The sequence below is a fragment of the Pipistrellus kuhlii genome, unplaced genomic scaffold, assembly GCF_014108245.1.
Source record: "Pipistrellus kuhlii isolate mPipKuh1 unplaced genomic scaffold, mPipKuh1.p scaffold_m20_p_11, whole genome shotgun sequence".
Classification (NCBI taxonomy): Eukaryota; Metazoa; Chordata; class Mammalia; order Chiroptera; family Vespertilionidae; genus Pipistrellus; species Pipistrellus kuhlii.
The window spans coordinates 28130146-28152357 of NW_023425416.1; the positions used below are offsets into that span (position 1 = coordinate 28130146).

The following is a 22212-nucleotide window of genomic DNA, read 5'->3' on the forward strand; positions in this document are numbered from 1 at the left end:
AGTAAATCACACACACACACACACACACACACACACACAAATATTTTGGGAGGGTTTTATTAAAAATTAACAATGTCCCTGGTAAATAGCTCTTTAAACTTACCAAGTTTTCTTGTTCCTGGCCCCCCTCCAGCAGATCTTGGGATTGCAAACGTCGTGGTGAGGGGAGGAGATGGCCCAGACACATGTGGAAGTTAGCCCTGGTTCTCCTGGTGGACAGCACTGACAGACCCTCTCCCCCTCCCCCTCTCCCCAATAGGTGTTAGGAGGCCCAGTGTGGTTAGGGCTCAGGAATTCCAAACAGAGCTGTGGGGGAAGGGAAAGGCAGGTAGGGAGAGTGTGTCAGGGCAGGGTTTCTGAAGAAAGGGTTTCCATCAGCACAAATGGACCAGCTTAGTAGGAAGATGGATGAGGGAGGGAGGCAGAGTCCTAAAGGCAGAAAAGAGAATTCCATCCAGAGGAGAAACAGAAGTGGACATGGAGGGAGGAGGGATGGGGGGTGTTGGTGGCTGGCAGGGGTATAGGGGGAAATGAGGAAGACACTGGACCAGAGAGAGGGCAGATGGGGAGAGGTGGGCTCCCAGAGCTAGGGAGCCTGGATTATGGTGGCCATGGAAGGACTTTGAGAATGAGAAACTAAGCAGCCCAGTGGTTACCTGGCTTCATCCCTACTCCCTGTGTGACTCGGGGCAATCCAATTAACTCTCAGACTTGGTGTCATTTATAACATAAGGATGGTAACAGAACTCCCTGGCAGGTTGACTGGGAGGGCCGAGTGGGATGACGAGAAGAGCGGGTGGTGGCACACCGGGCACTCTGCGTAAGGAGTTGCCCATCTCTGCCTTCTTCTATTAGAGCTGGACAAAGCGCCTGGCGGCAGGTGATTCATTGGTTCGGTGTGAGATCACGTTAAGTGGTACGTTTTCCAACCCAGATCCGCACTTCCTGCGGAGACAGATCCTAAAAGAGCTGGCAAAAGTGTTAGTAAACAATAAAAGTGCAATTCAAAGGTCGCCGCGAGCAGGGAAAGCAGTGGGAGTTAGGAAAAGGCTCCAGGCAGGAAGCAAAGTCTTCTCTTCCCAAGGGTGCACGTTTCCACCAGGCAGATGTGACTTTACAGCCCTCCTCCCCCTGTACACACACACACACACACACACACACACACACACACACACACACACACTGCTGCGCCCCCTGTGCCCAGTCCTCTCCCGAAACGACACCTAGAATCCTTCAGGGACACGTGAGATGAAGGGGTGATAGGAAGGCGGGGAAGTTATTGGACTGAGCTGGATTAATTTGCCCCTAGCAGTTCCGAAGGCAAAGCATATCGGAGCGGCACGGGGGAGGCGGGAGCGGGGCGGGGAGGGCGCAGTGCGTCCGGGAGAGTCCAGAGAGGCTCGGGAACTGGGCTTGGGGGCCAGCCCCGCGCCGGGCCCCGCAGCGCCGCCTCCCCGGAGGCCAGTGGGGGCCGGGCCGAGGGAGCGGGAGGAGGCGGAGGGCGGAGGGCGGAGGGAGGGCGGCGCGCGGAGAGGTTATTTGTGGTTCGCTTTGATCCCCAGGGGGAACCTGAAACTCTCACATTCCTGGCATAGCAGCCGCCTCCAGTGCGCGCCGCCGACCCTGAGGCTGCGCGCTGGGGCCCGGGCGGCCAGAGCATCGGCGCCGCCGCCGAGTGCACACCTCCGCCGCCGCGCCGAGCCGGGAGCGCCGGGCCGGGTCCCGGGTCTGACGGCGCTGAGCACCCGCGGGCCTCGGCGGTAAGCAGGGCCGATCGGCGCTACAGGCAGCGCGCGGGGCCGGCGGGGACGCGCCCCAAGTCGAATCCCGTGTCCTTGGCGCGGCTCGGTCTTCTCCGGGAGCAGGAGCCCGGCGGACCCAGCATCCTCGGGGCGCCGGGGAGCCCCTTTTCAGGCAGTGACAAAGGTGGGCCAGGGCCTCGCGCCCCCAGGGGTGCCGCACTGCGCGCCCCCGGAGTGGGGGGAGTTTTCCCTTCCCGAAGGCGCGCGGGTCCCCTGGAGCTGGGGAGCGGGGCAGCCTCTGGAGGGGAGAGCGGGGTTCGTGTTTGGGGCGCGGGTCGAGGAGAGAGGGGGGCGCGGAACAGAACCAGAGGTGCGGTTTCGAATGTAAGTCTCAGGGCCCTGGGGCTGATCTGATTAGGTTGGGGGGCGGGTTTAAGGGGGGTCACAGGTGCCTTGGTCCCCAGCTAGCCCAAGAATTCCTCTTTGTCTTCCTTGGAAAATCCTCTTTGGAGCCACGGTTTGGCTCTCACTTAGAAGGAATGCAGCCCGCCGTCCAGCCCGGTGACGTCAGCGCTGGGGCATTCGGAAAACAAAGAGGCTGGCGAGGGAGGGCAGGGGGCGCGCCCGCCGCGCTCAGAAGCCCTCCCCGGGCAGCCGGCTCCGGGCGCACGGACAGCGCCCCCGGGCGCTGGTAGTCCTCTGGGGGTGCGGGTAGGCGGGCTCCCGTGCTGCGGGGCGGTAGGAGAGACCCTCCCTCTTTTCTTAGGCGAAGGCCGGAGGTGCGTGCTTGCTTAGAAAGGAGAGGTTTCGGAGACCCCGGCTGCAGCCTTCGAGAACCGCGGAGGTGGAGGGGGGTGTGGAGCGGGGGGACGTAGCTAAGGCTTAGCTACAAAGATGTGCACCCGAGGGTCTGGACGCGCAAGAAGAGATTCTTCGGGAGGAGAGGCCCGGAGGAGGTGTTCCCTGCTCCCAGGCACACTGTTGGGGGAGGGTGGAGGGAAGGGAATCTGTCCCCCGTCAGGCGGACAGTGAGGGGCTTAGGAAATGCCTGGCGGGGGAAAATCTAGGGCAACGATTTTCAACCTTTTTCATTTATTGGCACACATAAAGTAATGACTAAAATCCTGCGGCACACCAGAAAAAATATATATGTATTTTTTTGCCGACCTGACAAAAAAAAAATAGATGTAATTTTTATTCATTCTCACTGGAGGGCTATTGTTGCGTTGGCTGTTGTCTTTTTTTCTTTCTTTCTTCTCAATCTAAGGGAAAAGAGGTCAGTGTCCCTGACCAGTCAGGTATTGCATGTTTTAAACATTCCTGCGGCATGCCAGTGTGCCTCTCCGCAGCACAGCGGTTGAAAATCGCTGCTCTAGGGCGAACTGGTTCTTGTTTGTGTTGCCTCTGGTAGCCCTGAAGTCTTGCATCTCCATGGAGTGTGTGTGTGTGGGGGGGGGGGGGGGGCGCGGCATGCTTGGGTGCCAGGAAGGATGGGGACGGAGATGTCCTCCAGACTTATCTCTTGCTCCTCCGCTGTGGGCAGCCAGGGAGGAGGGAGTGGACGAGGAATGGCTGCTCTGACAACCGGCCAAGCCCAATGCAGCAGCCACTGGATCCAGTTTTGTGGCAGAGGAAGGGCCGCATTCCTCCCATTCCCCTCCTCCCATGCACACAGGGCCTGTGGAGGTGTGGGTTTTGTTTGGCTTTCCCTGAATCCCAGTGTGGAGGTTGGTGTTGGAGGAGGCTGTAAAGGAAGCTGGTAGGAAGGCCGCCTTCCAGGCATGAGCCCCTGGGAGCCCGGACTCCGAAGGGAACACCTTCCTCAGATCTCCCTGCACCCACAGCCCCCAGCCCTCAGTCCCCAGCTCCAGGTCCCTGCAACCAAGGACACGCCCCTCCCCTTTCCTTACTCCTCCGTTTGGCTTAACTGGGTGTTCCTGGTGTCCGGATGCTGAGTGCCCATCTGCTATGTGGCTAGAGGACCATAGGGGGCTTTTCTGAGCAGCAGCAGCAGCAGCAGTAGTTGTGGTGGTGGTGGTGTGTGTGGTGGTGATGGCGGTGGCTGATGGTAATTGTAAACTCGAAGACATTGTCCATTCTTTCTTTTCCCCTGGAGCGCCCATACTGATACTGTCCACACACACAGGCTCTGTGACTGACCCACAAACCTTGATGGGTCGCCCCTTTTGCCTCATCTCACAGAACCATTGCCCTATTGTAGTGTGTCTTCTCTCATCCCTTAGTCACCCAACCAGAGTCATTTCTCCTCTTTCTATTTCCCTCGCAGAGTGGATGTCAAGGTCATCCCATGACAGGGAGGGCTCCTCGGGGTGAAGGGTGGTCAGTTAGCTGAAGCTGTGGTGTGCCTCATTCCAGAGCGTGCTGGGGGCTGTTTGCCCAGGGCTTCTACTGGGTTGGACACGTTCTTTATCACCTGCCAATAAAGCAGGGCCCTGGGCACCCCTGGCCTGGACAGCTAAGTGGTTTGTTTGACCTAGGCCTGTCCTGGAATCTCTCATCAGGCTCTTTGATGGGTGGCTGACTGCAGGAGGTTGTGGTTTCTGGCTGATTACCTTTTAGGCACTGGTGTCTTTCTCTAAGGCATAGTAAGTCCCCACGAATATAGTTATAATAGCAATCCTGTGCCAAAGATTATAGTGCACCACAACTCAACAGCCATTGCCTCTTTTAATTTGCAACTTCATGCAACAAGCGTTATTCTTTCTGGGGTTTTTTTTTCTGACGGAGAAACTGAGGCTCAGAGGTTAGGTAACGTGCATTAATCAGTAGGGGCAGCTCTGGCGGTTGAACTCAGGCTTGTGTGGAATTCTGGGCCTTGCTCTTTACCATTAAACTTTGGACCTGAAGGAAAGTTCGACCCTTTCCCACAAGCCCCCGCTCATTGTTCTTCTTTTTCTTTCTTCCCAGGTGCCCTGGGGCCACGTGCCTCTGGCCGTTGTCTGAGTGGGTGTGTGCCAGCTGAGGAAGCATGAGGACGCTGGAAGACTCCTCGGGAACTGTCCTGCACCGCCTCATCCAGGAGCAGCTGCGCTATGGCAATCTGACCGAGACACGCACACTGCTGGCCATCCAGCAGCAGGCCCTGCGGGGTGGGGCCGGAGCCGGGGGCACAGGGAGCCCCCAAGCCTCCCTGGAGATTTTGGCACCCGAGGACAGCCAGGTGCAGCAGGCCACAAGGCAGGAGCCCCAGGGCCAGGAGCACCAGGGCGGTGAGGCCCACCTGGCAGAGAATACCCTCTACCGGCTGTGCCCACAGCCCGGCAAGGGTGAGGAGCTGCCCACCTACGAGGAGGCGAAAGCCCATCTGCAGTACTATGCGGCCCAGCAGGCAGGGCCCCGGCCACACGCTGGCGACCAAGATCCCCGAGGGGGCCCTGGAGGCAATCGGAGGCAAGATGAGGCCCTGCGGGAGCTGAGGCACGGCCATGTGCGCTCCCTGAGCGAGCGGCTCCTGCAGCTGTCCCTGGAGAGGAACGGTGCCCGGGTCCCCAGCCACATGAGCTCCTCCCACAGCTTCCCCCAGCTGGCCCGCAATCAGCAGGGCCCCCCGCCCAGGGGCCCCCACGCCGAGGGCCCGGAGCCCCGAGGACCTCCACCTCAGTACCCACACGTTGTGCTAGCTCACGAGACCGCCGCTGCTGTCACCGACCCGCGGTACCGCGCCCGCGGCAGCCCGCACCTCCAGCATGCCGAAGTCAGGTAACCGCCCGCCTTGCCTTTCGAGCTCCTGACTTCCTGTCAGTGTCCATCTCCCAGGATAGAGAGCCCCTTGTGTCACGGCTCCTTCCCAAGACTGAGGAGCTAATGCCCAGAGAGGGGCTTAGCCAAGGTCAGAGCGAACTTAGCGACATCCCTTGCATTGGTTTGGACATGGACACCGTGTCTAACTACCGATAGCCTTCAGCTACCTAGAGTTCCCAGGGGGTTAAAGGTTAGGTTTCGGAAAGAACTTGCTAAAGGCAGGGCTGGGAATCATTGCCAAACTCTAAGTTAAGTGGGAAAAAGGGGGCCTCCTTCTCTGGAGATTTCTGACAAGTGGACAGTGCCTTCTCTGAGTATTGGGAGGCGTGCCTCACTGGAGGCAGGAAGGACCAAATGGCCTCCTCAGAGACCTCTCCCCACTCTGCACCAGGGCAGAGTTGCCCTGCCTCTCCTGTCCATTTCCTCTCATGTTTATCCCTGTGACCCATGTGTCTGCAGCCTGAGGGGGAGAGGATTCAGGGTCCAGATGAGCCCCTTTCTGTGGGGGCTCTGAGGGGCTGCTGGGGGACTTGGGGTTTCATTCTGAGGGAAGGATAGCCTTCGGAGGATGTGAGGGGCTTACCTTTGTAAGAGGCGGGCCCCTCTGGCTGCCTGTAGAGAGTGGCGGCTAAGGGACAAGCATGGAGACGGTGAGCTCAGAGAGTTTGCAGAAATAGGGGTCCCTAGAAATGAAGCTGACACACTCTTCATTTCACACATCCTGAATCACCCCACGGGGGTCCAGGATCCCCCTTCTCAGAGGGGCCTGAGGACCTGCGCCCTCCATTCTTCTGATGACTCAAGGTCAGAGTCTGCTGATGCTTCATTTAGTCACCCACTTTCCCACCATTTGGCCTTTCCTTGCTCTCGAGAAATGAGTGACGCGAGGATGATGGTATTGGAGGAACCAGAGAGCCTTGTGGGTCCTCCCCAGCTTCTACCTCCCCGGCCCCCTGCCTTATCTCCCTTCTCAGGGCTGGCTTGGGGAAAGTTTCGGAAGCTGAGTCGTGGTTTCTTCTTTGGGACCAGCCTTATTGGACCCTGTCAGGAAAAGATAATATTGTGGAAAGGAAGTAGACTGTTTGCAGGAGAACAAAAAAAAAAAAAAAGAGGGAGGGGTCAGGGAAGGGAGAGCAAGTGTGAAGGGAAAGGAGACTTTATTCTTTCTGTGAGCTAAGTCATCCCCAAAGAATGCCAGTTGTGTCTGCCAGGCCCTGTGCAGGGGGAACAAGTTCCGTGAAGGAACCCCGAGAAGGCCGTGTTAGGCAGTGCAGGGGGGCTGGGCATCTCGGGGACCCTCTGCTCGGTGCTGGTTGGAAGCTCTGCCTTAGCCGGTCAGACAAGGACTGTGTGCTGGGAACTGAAGGCAGGGCCTTTTAGCCCAGGGTCCTGAGAAGAACAAGGAGCCAGGCTGTAGGGGAAAGGGTGAGGGGAAGGGCGGGCATGAATACTGGGATGATGGACCCCGAAGTGGAATTAAATTTTTCGTGAGGTTTCTGGGACTCGGGCAATTCCTGGTAAAACTGAGACAGTCTGTTGTTTTACACTTGGAGTGACAGGCCCCTTACTCTTGGGGTCCCCCCCCTCCAACCTCCCCCAACACAAGACCCTGAGGCTTGTGATACACCAGGTCTAGAAGCCAGTCAAGCATTGTCCCTAAACTATGGCTATGGCGGGCTATGGCAGCCCCTCCAGCTAAGAAAAGGCAGTGTTTGGGTCACACTTCCTCTTTAAACAGAGAGTGAGCTGCAGTCCCCACTAGGAGAGGTAGATGATGGGCCCCCATTATGGTAGCACCTGCCTGAGGCCCAGCTCGCTGCCAGGCCTGTATGTCCCTGGCGAACCCCGTTGAAGCCAGAGAAGCCTTCCCTCAGGATTTGGCAGAGCCATGCTGGCACCTTGGGCATGTAAAGGCCAACTTTGTCAGACCAGAGCTCAGACTCATTCTGACCTCTGTCTCGTCACTCTAACTTTAGTCACATCACAGTCTCCTAAAAATGTTTCTGTCAGGGACCCGAGCTAGCAGGGAGAAACGTGTGTGCCCCGCTGGCAGGGGCTAACGTCACGTCTGACACTAGAGGCTCATAACAGACACACAGGTAGCTGCTGGGGCTCCGCCACCGAGCGGTCCAGGGGCCTGGAAGGCAGTGTGCTCAGTCAGGATGGATGTGGCCTCCAGACCCAAAAAGAACCTGCCTTTGATTAGAAGGTTCCAGTGTGTGTTTTTAAGGATGCCTTCTTTAAGCACTGGTTGTGTAGGACTGCCCTGGCTAATCCCTAAGGCCCTGGCCACAGTGAAGCTGGGAGAGAAACAAGCCTTCTGGCCCGAATCCCCTCCAGCCCTGCTCTCCTGGCCCGTGAGGGTCTTAGGCAGACACCTTGTGGAAAGGCCTTTCCCCCTGTGGGGAGGCTGAGTGGACTTGTCTTTCCAGCGTGCCCAGGAGGGCTGCGCCGACCCGGGGCTGCTCTCGGGGGAGGTCTGTGCAGTTTCTGAGCATCATCTCTTCTGTCCCCCAGGATCCTGCAGGCCCAGGTGCCTCCTGTATTCCTCCAGCAGCAGCAGTACCAGTACCTGCAGCAACCCCAGGAGCACCTTCCACCCCCGCACCCAGCTGCTCTTGGCCACGGCCCACTGGGGTCCCTCAGTCCACCTGGGGTGGAGGGGCCAGCAAGCACCCAGGCCTCCTCGGCCACTTCGGGCAGCACCCAACTGGCCCAGCTGGAGGCTGTGCTGAGGGAGAACGCCAGGCTACAGAGGGACAATGAGCGACTACAGAGAGAGCTGGAGAGCTCAGCGGAGAAGGCCGGCCGAATGGAGAAGGTAGGCCCTGCCGGGGCCTCAGGGACAGGGGGAGGACGGGACCCGACGGCCGACTGGGGAGTGGGCTGTCGAAGGGGAGGCAGCGGAGTCTGAAAGCTTGTCTGGCTGGGCTTTCTACCCGTCCCTCCGCCCCCCATCCCCTAATCCCTCATGCCCCCTTCCTGGCTGACTCCAGACTGCTGGGGAGCAGCCGCGAGGCCAGCAGAGCAGCGCTGGAGCATGAGCAGTTGCTGGCCAGGGGTGATTAGAAAGAGCTCATTCACCAGCTCCCTGCACGCTCGCACCCTTCCTGTCCCGCGGACACCTCCCACAGAGAGCCCTTTGTGTCCCCCACACAACAGCAAGTCTGTTCTAGGCCAATCCTGGCCTAAGAGAAAGCCCCTCCTCTTGGGGAAAAAAAAAAAGAGAGAGAGACTTATTGGAATCACAGGCCAACTAGGAGCACGTGTGGAACCTGCCAGCAGCCAAGTGGGAGGGGCAGCTGGACCCGGCTGGCCCTCTACAGTGGATGGTGATAGTCAGAGGAGCAAATACTCTGGGCAGAGGCAAGTCAGACGGGGGTCCAGTGCCCCATTCTTTTTTTTTTTTTTTTAATATATTTTATTGATTTTGTACAGAGAGGAAGAGAGAGAGATAGAGAGCTAGAAACATCGATGAGAGAGAGTCATCAATCAGCTGCCTCCTGCACACCCCCCACTGGGGATATGCCCGCAACCAAGGTACATGCCGTTGACCGGAATCGAACCCGGGTCCCTTCAGTCCCCAAGCCGACGCTCTATCCACTGAGCCAAACCGGTTTCGGCTAGTGCCCCATTCTTTAGTGAAGGTCTACTGCTGTGTGTGCAACTGTAGCAGGTGGCCTCAGACCTCCTGTGGCATCTAAAATAGGTTCAACCTCAGAATGTGGCTGGAATCTTTTTGTGCCCACTGCTGGCCCCCTGGGCTCAGGTTGAAAAGCTGTGTTTAATCACCCCTGGAGGCACTTAGTCCTGGGTTCCTTGGGCATCTGGACCTGAGGAAGGTTGACAGGACCCTGGCTTGCCAGTCCCAGCAGTCTGGTCCACGGCCCAAGGCTGCAAGCTTCTGACCCTCCCACTATTGCCACCAGGATTTTTTGCTCTCGTTTTTTATCCTCTCCTCTCCCCTTCTCTGATGGAGAGCAGATCAGCCCGGGCCTGTGGAGGGGGCATTGAAGCCACACACACCCCGGGAGCTCTCCCCTTCAGCCCTGCTGTCTGCCTCTTGCAGCTGGAAAGCGAAGTCCAGCGGCTCTCCGAGGCCCACGAGAGCCTGACGAGAGCCTCCTCCAAGCGCGAGGCCCTGGAGAAGACCATGCGGAATAAGATGGACAGTGAGATGAGGAGGCTGCAGGACTTCAACCGGGATCTTAGAGGTGAGAGACGGTCACCCAGCTGGATCTGTCCTCTGCAAAAAGGAGTGTAAATTGACTCAAAGAGGGCCAGATTGAGACCCCTTGGGGGCCACCTTGGTGGAGATGCTCGTTCTAAGTGAAATTCTCATTTATGTGGCCTCAGCTGCTCCCTCCTCCTCAGGCCCTGAACTGCTCCAGGGGCTCCCCTATGAGTCCATCCCTACCTTGGAGGTTGCAGCCCCACATAGGATTCCAGGGGACACCTGGATAGGCAGCTTCATTGGTTACTCAAGCATCTCTCCTTTATTTCAAACAGAGAGATTGGAATCTGCAAACCGCCGCCTGGCAAGCAAGACGCAGGAGGCCCAGGCCGGCAGTCAGGACATGGTGGCCAAGCTGCTTGCTCAGAGTGAGTAGGGGTCCCACTCAGAAGCCGGGCCAGGTGGATGGGTGGTGGAACCATGGAAGCCCCTCTGGACAGTAAGGACTGGGTCTTCCCCTTGTCAAACAGCCCTCTGAGCACAGGTTTGCTGAATGCCTACTATGTGCCAAGCACTGTACTAAACTGGGGTGCGAGGGGTGCCTTCTGAAGAAGAATAATATTTGGTTCGCTACTTATTGGGGAGATCAGCGGATACAAGGAGGGACAGCTGGCGAGCGGTGGTGCTGACCATCAGGGCAGTGTCCTTTGGAGCAGAGGTGTAGAGGGCAGTGGAGGAGGCAGGATTGCCCTGGAGATGGTGAGAGGAAAGAGGGGAAGAGTCTGGGTTTCCCCAAAGTTTTCGGCAACAGAAGGGTTGGGGATGCCCAGTGTGCAGGTGAGATGCTGCGGAGCATGGAGGCACCAGAAGACAGCAACCATGGGTTTCTGGAGCTTAACCAGCAGGTGCATCTACAGAAGGGGCTGGGAGGCTTCCCTCAAGGGCTTGGTTGAAGCTGCCTTGAAGAGCTGAGTTGATTATTGGCTTTTCCATTCAGTCTTTCCTTGGTTCCTCCACTGCACTGTGCGAAGCAAGCACCTGGCAGGTGTTGGGCAGAGGGTAAGAACAGGCCAGGAAGGTACTGTGGCAGGGAGGTGAGGAGAGAGAGAGAGGGGCTGAGCTTGAGGAAGGAACAGAGTAAAGGAAGACACAGTATCAAGGGAACCAGGGTACCCTGGCCCTGGAGACCAGTGACTAGGGGCTCCCCAGTGGCCTGAGGGAGAGGCTCTGTGGGAATGGCAGGGATGGAGAGCAGGCCACAGGTGAAGAAACAGCTGGAAGGTTCAAGGAGAGGTGCATGGGGCTGGGGGTGGAGGCAGAGGAAGCACTAAGCTCAGCAGCAGGGAGCTGTAGCATTCAAAGAGGCATTTATTGAGATCCTACTGTGTTTTATAGTGATATTTGGGGGGGAGGGGGTGCAGAGAAGAGGAATGGGGTGTCTGGTGTCTGGGTGAGGGTGGCCTTGAGGAAGGAACCTTCAGGAAGCCTACTCTGTGGTTGGCTCGGCTATTAGGGGGTGACCAGAAATGGTGGAGCCGCTGGAGAGAATGAGCTCTGACTGGCAGCACCTCCTCCTTCCTCAAGGGGAGTTCAGGGCCTGGAATGGGTGAACGCAGCACTGAAGGGGGTGGGGTGGGGTGGGGTGGGGTGGGGTGGGGCAGGAGGTAGGCTGGGCTGTACTGGCGGGGTGGGGCGAGGTGGCATTGGCTTGTGTCTCTAGGAGGGAGGTGATGGGTGGTGAGGGAGTAAGGGGAGGCTGCAGCCCTTGGGGGTCCGGAGAGGACCAGTTGCTGGGAGGCGGCAGAGTAAGGTTGTCTGGTAGGAAGGTCCACTTCTGGGCCCTGGATCTGCCAAACAAAGGAAGTCACTGCGAGTTTCTGGGAGCCGGCAGTGGAGGGGCGTGGGGGAACCGGCCTGGAGGCATTTCCGCTCCCTGGGGAGCCAGCGCCAGGCTGTTCTTGGCTCCTCGCTGGAGCCAGTAATCTCCTCGCAGCCGCGGGTGACCTGGATGCCTGGCATTCCAGAGCCGCCGGGCTGTTCTACTCTGGGCCGTCCCCCCCTCTGCTGCTTGGCTGCGCGGCCCTGCCCCCCTCACCTGGCCCTTCCCCGCCCGCTGCTGCTCTGGGAGGAGAGAGCGGACACAAAGGCAGACACAAAGGCAGACGGGAGTGTGCAGGTGGGGGGCGGGAGGGGCTCCATTTCTCCAGGGGAAAGGGCATCCCCCTGCTCCCTCCACAGCTGGTTCTGCCTCCCCTCCCCCTGCCTTCTCTCCCCCCACAGGCTTCCTCACCCAGAAAATTCCCTCCAGACAGGCCGGCCCATGGTTTTATCCTGGTGGCCAAGGCCTGAGAACTCCCAGCCCCTGCTGATAGTGCTAGGCGGCAGGAAGCTACTGGAAGCAGAAGGCTAAGACTTCCCACTCCTCCCCCAAAGGCTGAGGAAACCTAAACAACGTTTCCTCGCTCCTTGATAGCCCTGGGGAAACACAGTACTCTCAGAGAAAATGTCTCTGCTTGAATCTCACCCTCTCCTCCAGCCCCCACTAGTAGGGAAGTGTGATCTCTGTCACCAGGGCCACTGCCTCTCCTGCCAGGCAGGCCGCACAGACCCCAGCTCTACAGACCCCAGCTCCACCTGCTCTGGCCGTGCCCTGCCCTTTCCGGGGATCTGGCAGAGAGCCCTGCCACCTGGCTCTCCTAGCTCTGTCCCCCTTGGCTGTTCTTGAAGACAGGAGGACAGTTTTATGGCTGGGATGAGATACAGGCCTCCTGCAAACTCTGTAAACCACCCAGGAGAGGGTCATTGTCTCTAGGTCCAAACTCTCAGCCTGCTGGCCTTGCCTACCCGCTCCACCCCACTCCCTGAATGTGAAGCGGGCCCAGTAGGAACAATGCAATTTTCAGTCATGTTGAGCTTCCCCATCTTTCCCCTCCACACCAAGGAAGGAGGCTGACTTTGGGCCCAGCCTTCAGAAAACCAGAGGGACCCAGAGCTGACCTGAATCGTCTTGTGACCTCTCTCCTCTCCCAGGGCCCTGAGTAATTGAATCCTCCTTTCTGCCCAGATCCCAAGTGTCCGGTCTTCTGTCCCAGAACCCGTACTGTCCTTTACAACAGTACTTAGCCACACGTGACCCAAAGATTAAAATTAAATAAAGCGAACAATTTAGTTTCTCCCTCCAACCAGCTCCATTTCAAATGCTCGCTGGCACATGCCAAGTGGCTCCTGCACTGACTGGCGCTGCATAGGGCAGCCTCGTTACAGCCGAAAATTCCACTGTGCTGCGATAGTGCTACTCCGGTGCCTCTGAGTGCGGCAGACAGGCCCCGGGCCCAAACCCCCTTCTGCCCTCCAGCAAGGCAGGCAGTGGACACGCTCGCCCGGGGGAGGCAAGCCTGGGAGGCGGGTTTAAGCCTAGAGCATCGGCTAAGGAGTCCGTGGTCTGGCGCGGTGCTTGCTTGGCCCAGCTATTGGAGCAGGCAGCGAACAGAGCTCTCCTGGACAGAGAACAATATGATGTAAAAGTCAGGATAGCTGGCACCTCAGGCACAAATCTTCGGACCGTCGTCTTTTTTGTTGTGCTCCCAAGTTTGCATTTCTTCGTGAGCCAGGTTGCCCATATCTCAGTGGTGTCGCCAGGCCATGGAAAGTAATGGGGCTGGGGTGGGGGTGGGGGTGGGGTTGGGGTGCGGGATGCTGGGTCCGTAGAATGAGCCCTGGAGTCCGCTTTTGGGAGGCCCTGGATACAGGGTTTTGTAACAAAGCCAGAAGCAGCCTGGTTTTGGGAGCCAGGCTGACTTGTGTGTTCCATTCGCTTGGCAGTACTGTTCTCTTCTTGTTTCCTCCCCTGTAAGTTGGGGGTCACAAATCCTACCTCAAGGGGGCTGTTCTTGGAGGCTTCAGCAGAATAGGAAGTGTAGGTGCCTAGCTTGTAGCGTAGCTAATGGTGGTGCTCGGCCCTGTTCCTTCATCCTCCCACTTGAGCGATGTCCATGTCACAGTCCTCCTGAGCCTCTGTTTTCTCATCTGTAAATGGGGGTCACAGATCCTGTCTGGCCAGTCTCTCGTGTCCTTATGAGGCTCCGGGGGAACTGAATGTATTTTAGAAACCATGACACCTGGTATAAGTGGACAGTGTTTGGGGATATCCCTTAGCAGGGCCATATCCCAGCAGAGAGACAACTCCAAGGGCCCTGGTCCTGCATGGCCATTGACTCCCAACTTAACCTGAGCCCCAGTTTTCTCACCCATAACAGGGTTAATAATGGTACCCAACTCTTAGGGATAAGATGGATAGGATGTAAGTGTGCTCCCCCAGCAGTCAGCATGGAGCCTGGCCCTCAGTGGGCGCCCAGTAAGGCCTGCCAGGGTGGCCGCTGTCCCTGATGGAGCCCCCCCCCTCTCTCCCTGCAGGCTATGAGCAGCAGCAGGAGCAGGAGAAGCTGGAGCGGGAGATCGCACTGCTGCGTGGTGCCATCGAGGACCAGCGGCGGCGTGCCGAGCTACTGGAGCAGGCTCTGAGCAACGCCCAGGGCCGGGCGGCGCGAGCTGAGGAGGAGCTGCGCAAGAAGCAGGCCTACGTGGAGAAGGTGGAGCGGCTGCAGCAGGCACTGGGGCAGCTGCAGGTTGCATGTGAGAAGCGGGAGCAGCTGGAGCTGCGTTTGCGCACGCGCCTGGAGCAGGAACTCAAGGCCCTGCGTGCACAGCAGGTGAGCTGGGGAGCCCTGTAGAGGGGGCAGGGCTAGGGCACACCCCCGCCTCCATCCTTGACCACAGTACTCCTTGCTTTGCAGAGACAGGTCAGCACCCCCAGTGGTGGTGGCAGTGGTGGGTCCCCAGAGCTGAGTGCCCTGCGGCTCTCCGAGCAACTGCGGGAGAAGGAGGAGCAGATCCTGGCGCTGGAGGCGGACATGACCAAGTGGGAGCAGAAGTATTTGGAGGAATGTGCCATGAGGCAGTTTGCCATGGACGCAGCCGCCACAGCCGCTGCCCAGCGCGACACCACTCTCATCCGACACTCCCCCCAGCCCTCCCCCAGCAGCAGCTTCAACGAGGGCCTCCTCGCCGGCGGCCACAGGCATCAGGAGATGGAAAGCAGGTGCGGCATGGCAGGCCAGGCCGGGGGGGCCCCCGGGTGTGGTGGGAGGTAGCAGTGTCCTGCCCTTAATTTCTGATGAACAGTCAGTCCCCTCTCCCCACGTGGCTCAGCAGGCCCTCCTACTTCTGAGCTGGCCGTGTGTTGAGCACACCAGGTGTTGTGTGCATGTCCTTTCCCAGAGATAGCAACTGAGCCCTGGACCCGCCCAGGAGACACCCTGGCGGTGGAGGTGCTGGGTGCCACAACGCTCGGGGCCTCTCCCTGCTCCCCTTCCACCCTGTCAATCAGAGACTATCCAACTGAGGCCACACCATGTCCCACTCCGAAGGAGGGTGGACTGGGTCCCTGGCTGGGGGGTAGCTAGCATATTCTCTCCAAAATGAATGCCAGAGGCCCCTCGATGTCATTGGTCCTGTGTTTGACTCAGAGGCACAAGCACGTTGACTGAGCCCATTTGATGGTCTCAGCTCTGGGATTGCACCCCAGGGCGAGGGTTGTGCCGTTGCTCCCATCAGATGAGTCCAGGACCCGCCCCTGAGGACCTGCCTTTGCTGGCCTAGGAAGGGGTGGTTTTCAGAGCATTGAAATCCGGAGCTCTGGTGACCTTTCAGAAGGGCATTGGGCTCAGCCTGGCTGCAGGGAGGGCTTTCCCTCCAAGGTTAACCAGGTGGGAAAGGTGAGGGTTACTGGGTCTGTGGGTCTAACGATGTGGGCATGGCCTCTCCCCTCAGGTTAAAGGTGCTCCATGCCCAGATCCTGGAGAAGGATGTGGTGATCAAGGTCCTGCAGCAGCGCTCCAGGAAAGACCCCAGCAAGGCCCCCCCGGGCTCCCTGCGGCCCGCCAAGTCTGTGCCATCTGTCTTTGCGGCCGCAGCAACAGCCACCCAGGGCTGGCAGGCGCTCTCCTCGAGTGAGCGGCAAATGGATGCCCCTGCCTGGTTGGCTGCAGGTGAGCGGAGGCTGGTGGGTGGCATAGGGGAGAAGGGTAGGAGACTCTGAGGCCTTTCCCCCCAGAACTGAAGCTCAGAGGAACCAGGGCTTCCTGACCCCCTCACCTGGGAGCCAGCTTATCCTCTGACTCCAGCCATCCTGCCTCCCACAGCTGTCTTCGCCAGTGTGAAGTGGGGGGCTGCAGCCCCCCTGCCTCGCCATACATTTCGTCACCCTCTGCCCAGCCACTGAGCATCTATGTAAAAATAAAGCTCTCTGTGCAAACGCACCTTTGAGGCAAGCCCCCTACACTCACTCCTTCTAAGCAGAAGCCCTAGGAATTCTAGAATCCCTGTTGGTTCTAAGATTTAATCTACAAAGAAGGAGAGTTCTATCACTCAAAACCTTTGGAAACCAATCAAGCCTGATAGTTATTCCCACTTTGGAAACAGAAATATTTGGTCCTAATGGAAGGTCTTGCCAACCAAGAGCAACCTGCAGCACCTTTTGCTCACCGTAGGTGCAGTTAACTTGGGGGGGGGGGGTGTCCTTCTTTGTGGGGGCCGCGTCTTGTGGAAGAGGCAATAACCATCACCCTCTCCCTTTCCAGCAGACAGGGCTCCTGTGGAGGAGCCAGCGGCCACAGCACCCCTTCCTGCCCATGCCAAACACGGGAGCAGAGATGGCAGCACCCAGACTGACGGCCTCCCGGACAGTGCCCCGGCCTGCCTGGGACTGGAGCCCGACAGCCTTCTGGGGTGCAGCAGTGGCCAGAGGACAGCCTCCCTGGGTAAGCCCCCTCTTCCTGGCCGCTGTGCCTAGCAAGGCTGAGGACACATTGGGGTACGAACGGCATTCAGCACCACACTCCTTCCCAGACCCCGTGTGTTCAGTGCCTCCACTCTGGGGGGGAGGGGGGGAGTCTGCCCAGTGCCTCAGTGTGGACTCGAGGGCCGCTTGGGTGCATGAATAGAGGAATAGAAAACCCTGGTTCCAGACAGATCCAGGGTTCAGAAAGAAAGCCACCCCATGGGAGACACTTTATCTCTCCCCTTCCCTGGTCTTCCTTACACATTTAATTGCCCGGTCTAAATACCCAAGTCCCTGGAGATTGGCTAATGATCCCGATGGCACTCTCGAGTTGGAAGGCTTCATTTCGAAAGAGTCCAGGAAGGAGAAAGTTGAGAAGATGCCCTTTACATTTTTTTGCTCCCTTTCACATTAGCCTTTGCATATTTGCTTGTGCCTCAAGGCTCAGAAAACCACAGGCATGAGAAGAATGCAGCAGCCTGCCTCCCTCAGGGCCCTCCAAGGAGTTCAAAGTTATAAACAAATGTGTCTTCGCGCAGGAGGCTGGGAGTCTGGGTGGAGAGCCGAGAGGGAGCAGAGCATTGCGCCTGGCTGGCCAAGTTATGGGAACCCGGGTCCCTGGGAGCTGAGGTGGGGGGAGTTGGTGAAGAAAGATCCTGTCTTCGGAATGTACCAGAGTCGAACAGAGTGGTCTGGAAATACTTGCTAACGTGTGTGCCTGTGCTCTTGTCTCTTAGACTCTGTCGCTGCATCGAGAGTCCAGGACCTGTCAGACATGGTGGAGATCCTGATCTGAAAGAGAGGATGCCGTGGGGACTCCGAACCGTTCCCTGCTCTCCTCTGCCCCTCGCACCCATTCCGGCAGCCCCTCCAACTGCTGCTCCCCGTCTTCCCCAGCCGGACACTCATTCCCTTTGACCATCTGGTCCCAGGAGCTTAGGAAGGATGCTACGGGGAGAGGGGGATGTACCTGTGCCCCAGAAGACCCTGCTTCTTAGCCCCACATTCTTCCCAGGCTCATGCAGATAATGAGGCTTCAGCCTTCACCTGCTGCCCAAGCCTTGCTGCTGGGGTATCGCCTGAAGGCCTAGAAGAGAGCTGAGACCCTGTGCATCCCCAGTTGACAGTGAGGGAGGAAGGGAGGGGATGTATTGGTTTCGGGGCTGATTTCCAAGGATGGCTGCCCGTGAACAATAAATAGGCTGGTTCGGTAACGGAGCTGGCCATGGTGTTCCCCTCTGGCTAAGTGTGGTCCCAGCCAACCTCATCTGCTCCTCAGCTACTCACTGCCTCCTGGGGACCACTAAGACTTGCTCCTGTGGGGGACTGTTTGAAGGTGTTAGTCCTGCAGAAGCCACGGCATCACCCTCTCACTGGGAGTGGGCGGGGCTGATCAGTGGACTGGGATCTGCTGGGCAGTTTGTACATAACTCCCTTGCTTGCGGAACAGAAGATTGAAGCGTGCTGCTTCGGACTTGTCCCTCCTTCCGTGCTCTCATCCCTGCTGCCACGGTTCCTGGATCTTCTGACCAGCCTCCCAGTTAGTTCTCAAATTCTTGGCCCATGGACTTTGATACCGGTGGATCCACGGAATATTTTCGCTGTCTTTTCCTCCCACCCTGAGCAGTTCTAAACACCCATGGCACCCTCGCCATCACCAGCCTCTTGCCATGGCTCCAACCGCTCCTATCCCTGGGACAACCTTTCGGTCTGGTTATGAAGCCTGAGCCAGGTGAAGGGAGCCACCGCACGCAGACATCTGCCACGGTGGGCTTCCTTGCACCCAGTTTTCGAAGGAAACGAGGCATTGCCTTGTTCTTATCAGAGTCTTTGACCCCACCTGGAAGGATTGAGAGATGGAGCGATGCTGGTGAAAACTAGTCCATGGGCTGTAGGATGTGACTCAGTTCTTTGGAGGGAGACCCCGTCACAGAACGGCACCCATGAGGCTGGCTCCTCTAGCTACCGGCGCCCGGAAGCAGGGCCAGTGCTTGGAACTGGAGCAAAGCATCCACGTGGCGGCCTGCTGGCAGCACTGACTTAGACCTCTGGTCTTAAAGAGTCCCCAGCTCAGCCCCTGGAGCAATTGGTGGGCTTGAGCAGTTTGTCTTGACTGTTTTTTAGTTCTTGAATCTTCTTTTTTTTTTTTTCCTTTCCTGTTTTTAAGTTCTGTATGTGTTATTTTATTCTCATGGTTCCTTTTTGAACATTTGCATTTGCTGGACAATTGCATATTTTTTTAAAACCCCCCCTTGTTCTCTTAAAGCTGAAAAATACATTTGGTTCATGTGCATTGTTTACAAAGCAAAAAGAAAAAGAAAAAAAGGAGGGAAAAAAAAGTATTGTGAAAGAAAAAAAAACACAACTTAATATATTTTGGATTAATATTTGGTATTTCTTTTAAAGTATTTTTTTTGTGCTGTGAACATTTTCTGCCAAAGACCATGATGTGTGTCTGTATGTTTAAGTTATCGTAAATATTTAAAATGTAAACATGGTTGTTTTGTTATGCCACCGTGTACCAGGATTGCTGCTGCATTCCACAGGGTATTACAGTATTTTAATAAAAAATAAGAATTAAAAGTGGTGTCTGTACAGGTGAGGCTGCACTGAGAAAGAAGGCAAGCAAAGGGGATGGGGACTGGTAGGGAGCCCCCATGTCATAGTGTCTGACCACTCAGCCCTGAACTGTACCCCCACACCCCGCCTCCGTGCTCCTGTGTACCTCGGTTCTTGAATGTTGGCCAGAGCATATCCATACACAGCCAGCTCAGGGTCACGGCCATTCCCCGTGTTGAGTGAAGTGCAGCAGTTTCCATTTTCCAGCTGGGTGATCCACCTTTATTCACAGGGCTAGGATGGTACACAGTATAAGCTCTTCAAGGATCCATCAGTGTCGAATTTTGTGAAGCTGCATTAAAGATTGGCTTTTATGTACATATAAATCTATCTATATATTGATTTCAGAGAGGGAAAGGGAGAGAGAGAGAAACATCGACAATGAGAGAATCCCGCCTCCCCCTGGGGATCGAGCCTACAAACTGGACATGTACCCTAACCAGGAATCGAACCCTGACCTCTTGGTTTATAGATCAACTCTCAACCATTACGCATGCCGGTCGGGCAGGATGTTAGCATTCTTTGCACTGAGGGTCTGACAGATGGGCAGCCTCTCCAGGTGGCTTTGTCCATCGGCTTTGTGTGGCCCCACACTGATGACCACAGTAAGAGAGGGTGCCCAGAGGTGGATTTCTCATCCCCTCACACTCCTGTCTTCTCTTCGTCCCCACCCATCACAGAAAGTGCTCTGGGACCCTCTAAGAGAATGGGCACTATGCTTGCCCTCTGCCTGGAGCTGGGCAGAGGGTGTTGTATGGCATGTTGTTGGGCACTGCCTCTCTCCCTTGCTGTGGCTTCACCACTCTTGCCTCAAGCTCAGGAAAGCATGTCACTTCAATCCAGAGAAGAGAAAAACACTCTCAGTCTCAGGTGCTGTATCAGAAACAGTACCTGCCTCCATGGGCCCGTTGACACCAAGGTTCCCAATCAGGACATGGGCTGGCAGGCAGCCAGGCAGGCTGTGGGCACCTGATGGGAACAGCACTGCGCATTTCTGGGCAGGGCACTCTCAGGGCAGGTGTGGGGACTCAGCAGCCATGTTGGTGAGCAATTAGGACCCTAAGAGTAAGTCTTCCTGAGCCAGCCTCTCTGCCCACAAGAAATTGGAGTCAGAGAGAAGTATTGGAAACCTCCAAGGACTTTTTGGGGCCCATGGAAAGGGGAGCTCTCCATGCAGAATTCCCCACCCAGCACAATCAGAGGCCACACACTCCACCCCCTGGCCACCCCAGCCCTCTCCAAGCTGTCTTCACCAATCGGCAGCATCCATGCCCACCTTACTCCTACCAGGCCCTGGATCGGGTCTGGCCGTATGGCTAGGTTGCCCTCCCAGGATGCACTAGGTGGCCTGGACGGCGGAACTCTGCTCCCCCTGCGCTTCCTTTGTCCGCACCAGCCCTCGGCTACACGGTGGTGTCCAAACAGAATGGCAGTACCTGTGGCGTTTTAAAAACCAGCTTAGCAAAGAAGTTCCTGTTCGCCTCCACCTGCCCCCTGAAAGAGCCCTGGGAGGGCAGCTCAGACGCCACCCACCTTCACCTTTGGCCAAGGACTTCCGAAGCATCTGTGCCTTTTGCAAGGGCTAGTCTCTCAGGATTCACTTTGATATTTCCTTGGCACAGTCCTGGGGAGTGAAGAAACCAACCCAGCCTGCCCAACATGTATTACATGTGTTTTTATGAGTCCGTGCACATGTGTGCCTGAGCGTGTCATAGTACAAGATGTGGGGGGCGCCCAAGTCTTCTGGCTGGTGCCCTGGCAGCCACAAGGTCTCGGGTGGGTCTGAGGAGCCACTTCCCAGAGCACTTTGCACGTTAGCCTCTCAAAGCTCCGGAACCAGTGGAGAAACAGGTGGTGCTGAAGGCCCCAGTAGGGTTGGCCCTGGGTAGGAGAGAGTTGTGCTTGGGCACCTGAGGAGGGGGCCTGGGCAATGAAGGAGCAGTCCCTGGGTCTCACAGGTGGTGCTGCTGGGCCCTTTGGAGACCAAATTTCTCTGCCAGTCACAGCCCAACCCTGCCTGCCCTGCCTCCACCAGGGTTGGGGGTGTGGCTCAGAAGAGGCCCCAAGTGCTCCAGAGGCCAGAAGGCTACCTGTGAGTGTGTCCAAGCTCCCCACTCTCTCTCTCCTCCTGGTTAGTCATTAACTCTGCCCCTGGCTCAACCATCTGTTAGCTCAGAGGGCTTGGCGAGAAGCGCCAAGATAAGGGCAGCAAATGGGGGCCTGGTCTCCCAGAAGTGGCTGAGGCTACCCACTGCCTCCAGGGGCTCCAGCTGAACAGGAAGCTTGCTCCAAATGTCACCATCCCAACTCCCAGCTCCATGAGGACTCACCCAGGATACAGCGGTCCCTGAACAGCCCTTGCTGTGTGTGGCGGATGCCCGGCAACTCCAGCACCAACCCCTGCACTTTAGGAACCCACCACATCTGGGTCAAACACACTTGGAAAGCACCACCACAACCAAGCTCTCAGCATCCTTTTCTAAACGTTGATATATCATCCTCTCACCATCAAATCCACCCTTTTAGCCCTGGTCGGTGTGGGTCTGTTTTCAGGTGTCATCCCCTGCACTAAAAGGTCAGGGGTTCAGTTTCCGGTCATGACACAGGTCCAGGTTGTGAATTTGATCCCAGTAGGGGTATGTGTGGGAGGCAACAGATCTCTCTCCTTTGCTGTCCCTCTTTCTCCCTCTCCCTTCCTCTCCCGATCCTTTCCTCTCTCTCTCTCTAAACATGAATTTAAAAAATATTTCAATCTACCATTTTAAAAGGTACAGTTCAATGGTACTTTGTCACAAGATCCATGCTAAGCCAGTGGCTAGTCGTGGGTGATCACCAGATGCCCCGCCATCAAGCCATATAGACACACTTATAAGTGGTGCATTCATTTATAAATGTGCTGGCCCCCTCAAAGATGCCCTTTGACCTTTGTATAGGTGTCATTCTCCTTCCACTTCGCCCAGCCCACCAGCCCCAGCAGTTCTCCTTTGGGCTCCTGAAAGGGCACTGTCTGCTCTGGGCTAGAGCCCTCCACCATCTGCCCCCAAGCTGCCAGGCAGAGGTCCTAGCCAGAGGTTCAG

The 22212-nt window shown here is 57.1% G+C and overlaps 1 protein-coding gene across 5 annotated transcripts; it reads left to right on the forward strand.

The window, feature by feature from the left end:
- The first annotated feature begins 1536 nt into the window (after positions 1–1536).
- AMOTL2 (angiomotin like 2) lies at positions 1537–19099 on the forward strand. Of its 5 annotated transcripts, none has more exons than XM_036431404.2 (10): positions 1540–1926; positions 4671–5462; positions 8022–8325; positions 9574–9718; positions 10014–10106; positions 14092–14387; positions 14472–14776; positions 15508–15725; positions 16317–16496; positions 17254–19099. In XM_036431404.2, exons 2-10 carry the CDS (start codon positions 4732–4734, stop codon positions 17310–17312), a joined length of 2331 nt encoding a protein of 776 aa, XP_036287297.1. In that variant the 5' UTR covers positions 1540–1926; positions 4671–4731; the 3' UTR covers positions 17313–19099. The 5 variants fall into 5 exon arrangements, with proteins under 5 accessions (XP_036287300.1, XP_036287301.1, XP_036287297.1 ...); XM_036431406.2 differs by having other exon boundaries at positions 16320–16496; XM_036431405.2 differs by having other exon boundaries at positions 1540–1760.
- Positions 19100–22212: the final 3113 nt, after the last annotated feature.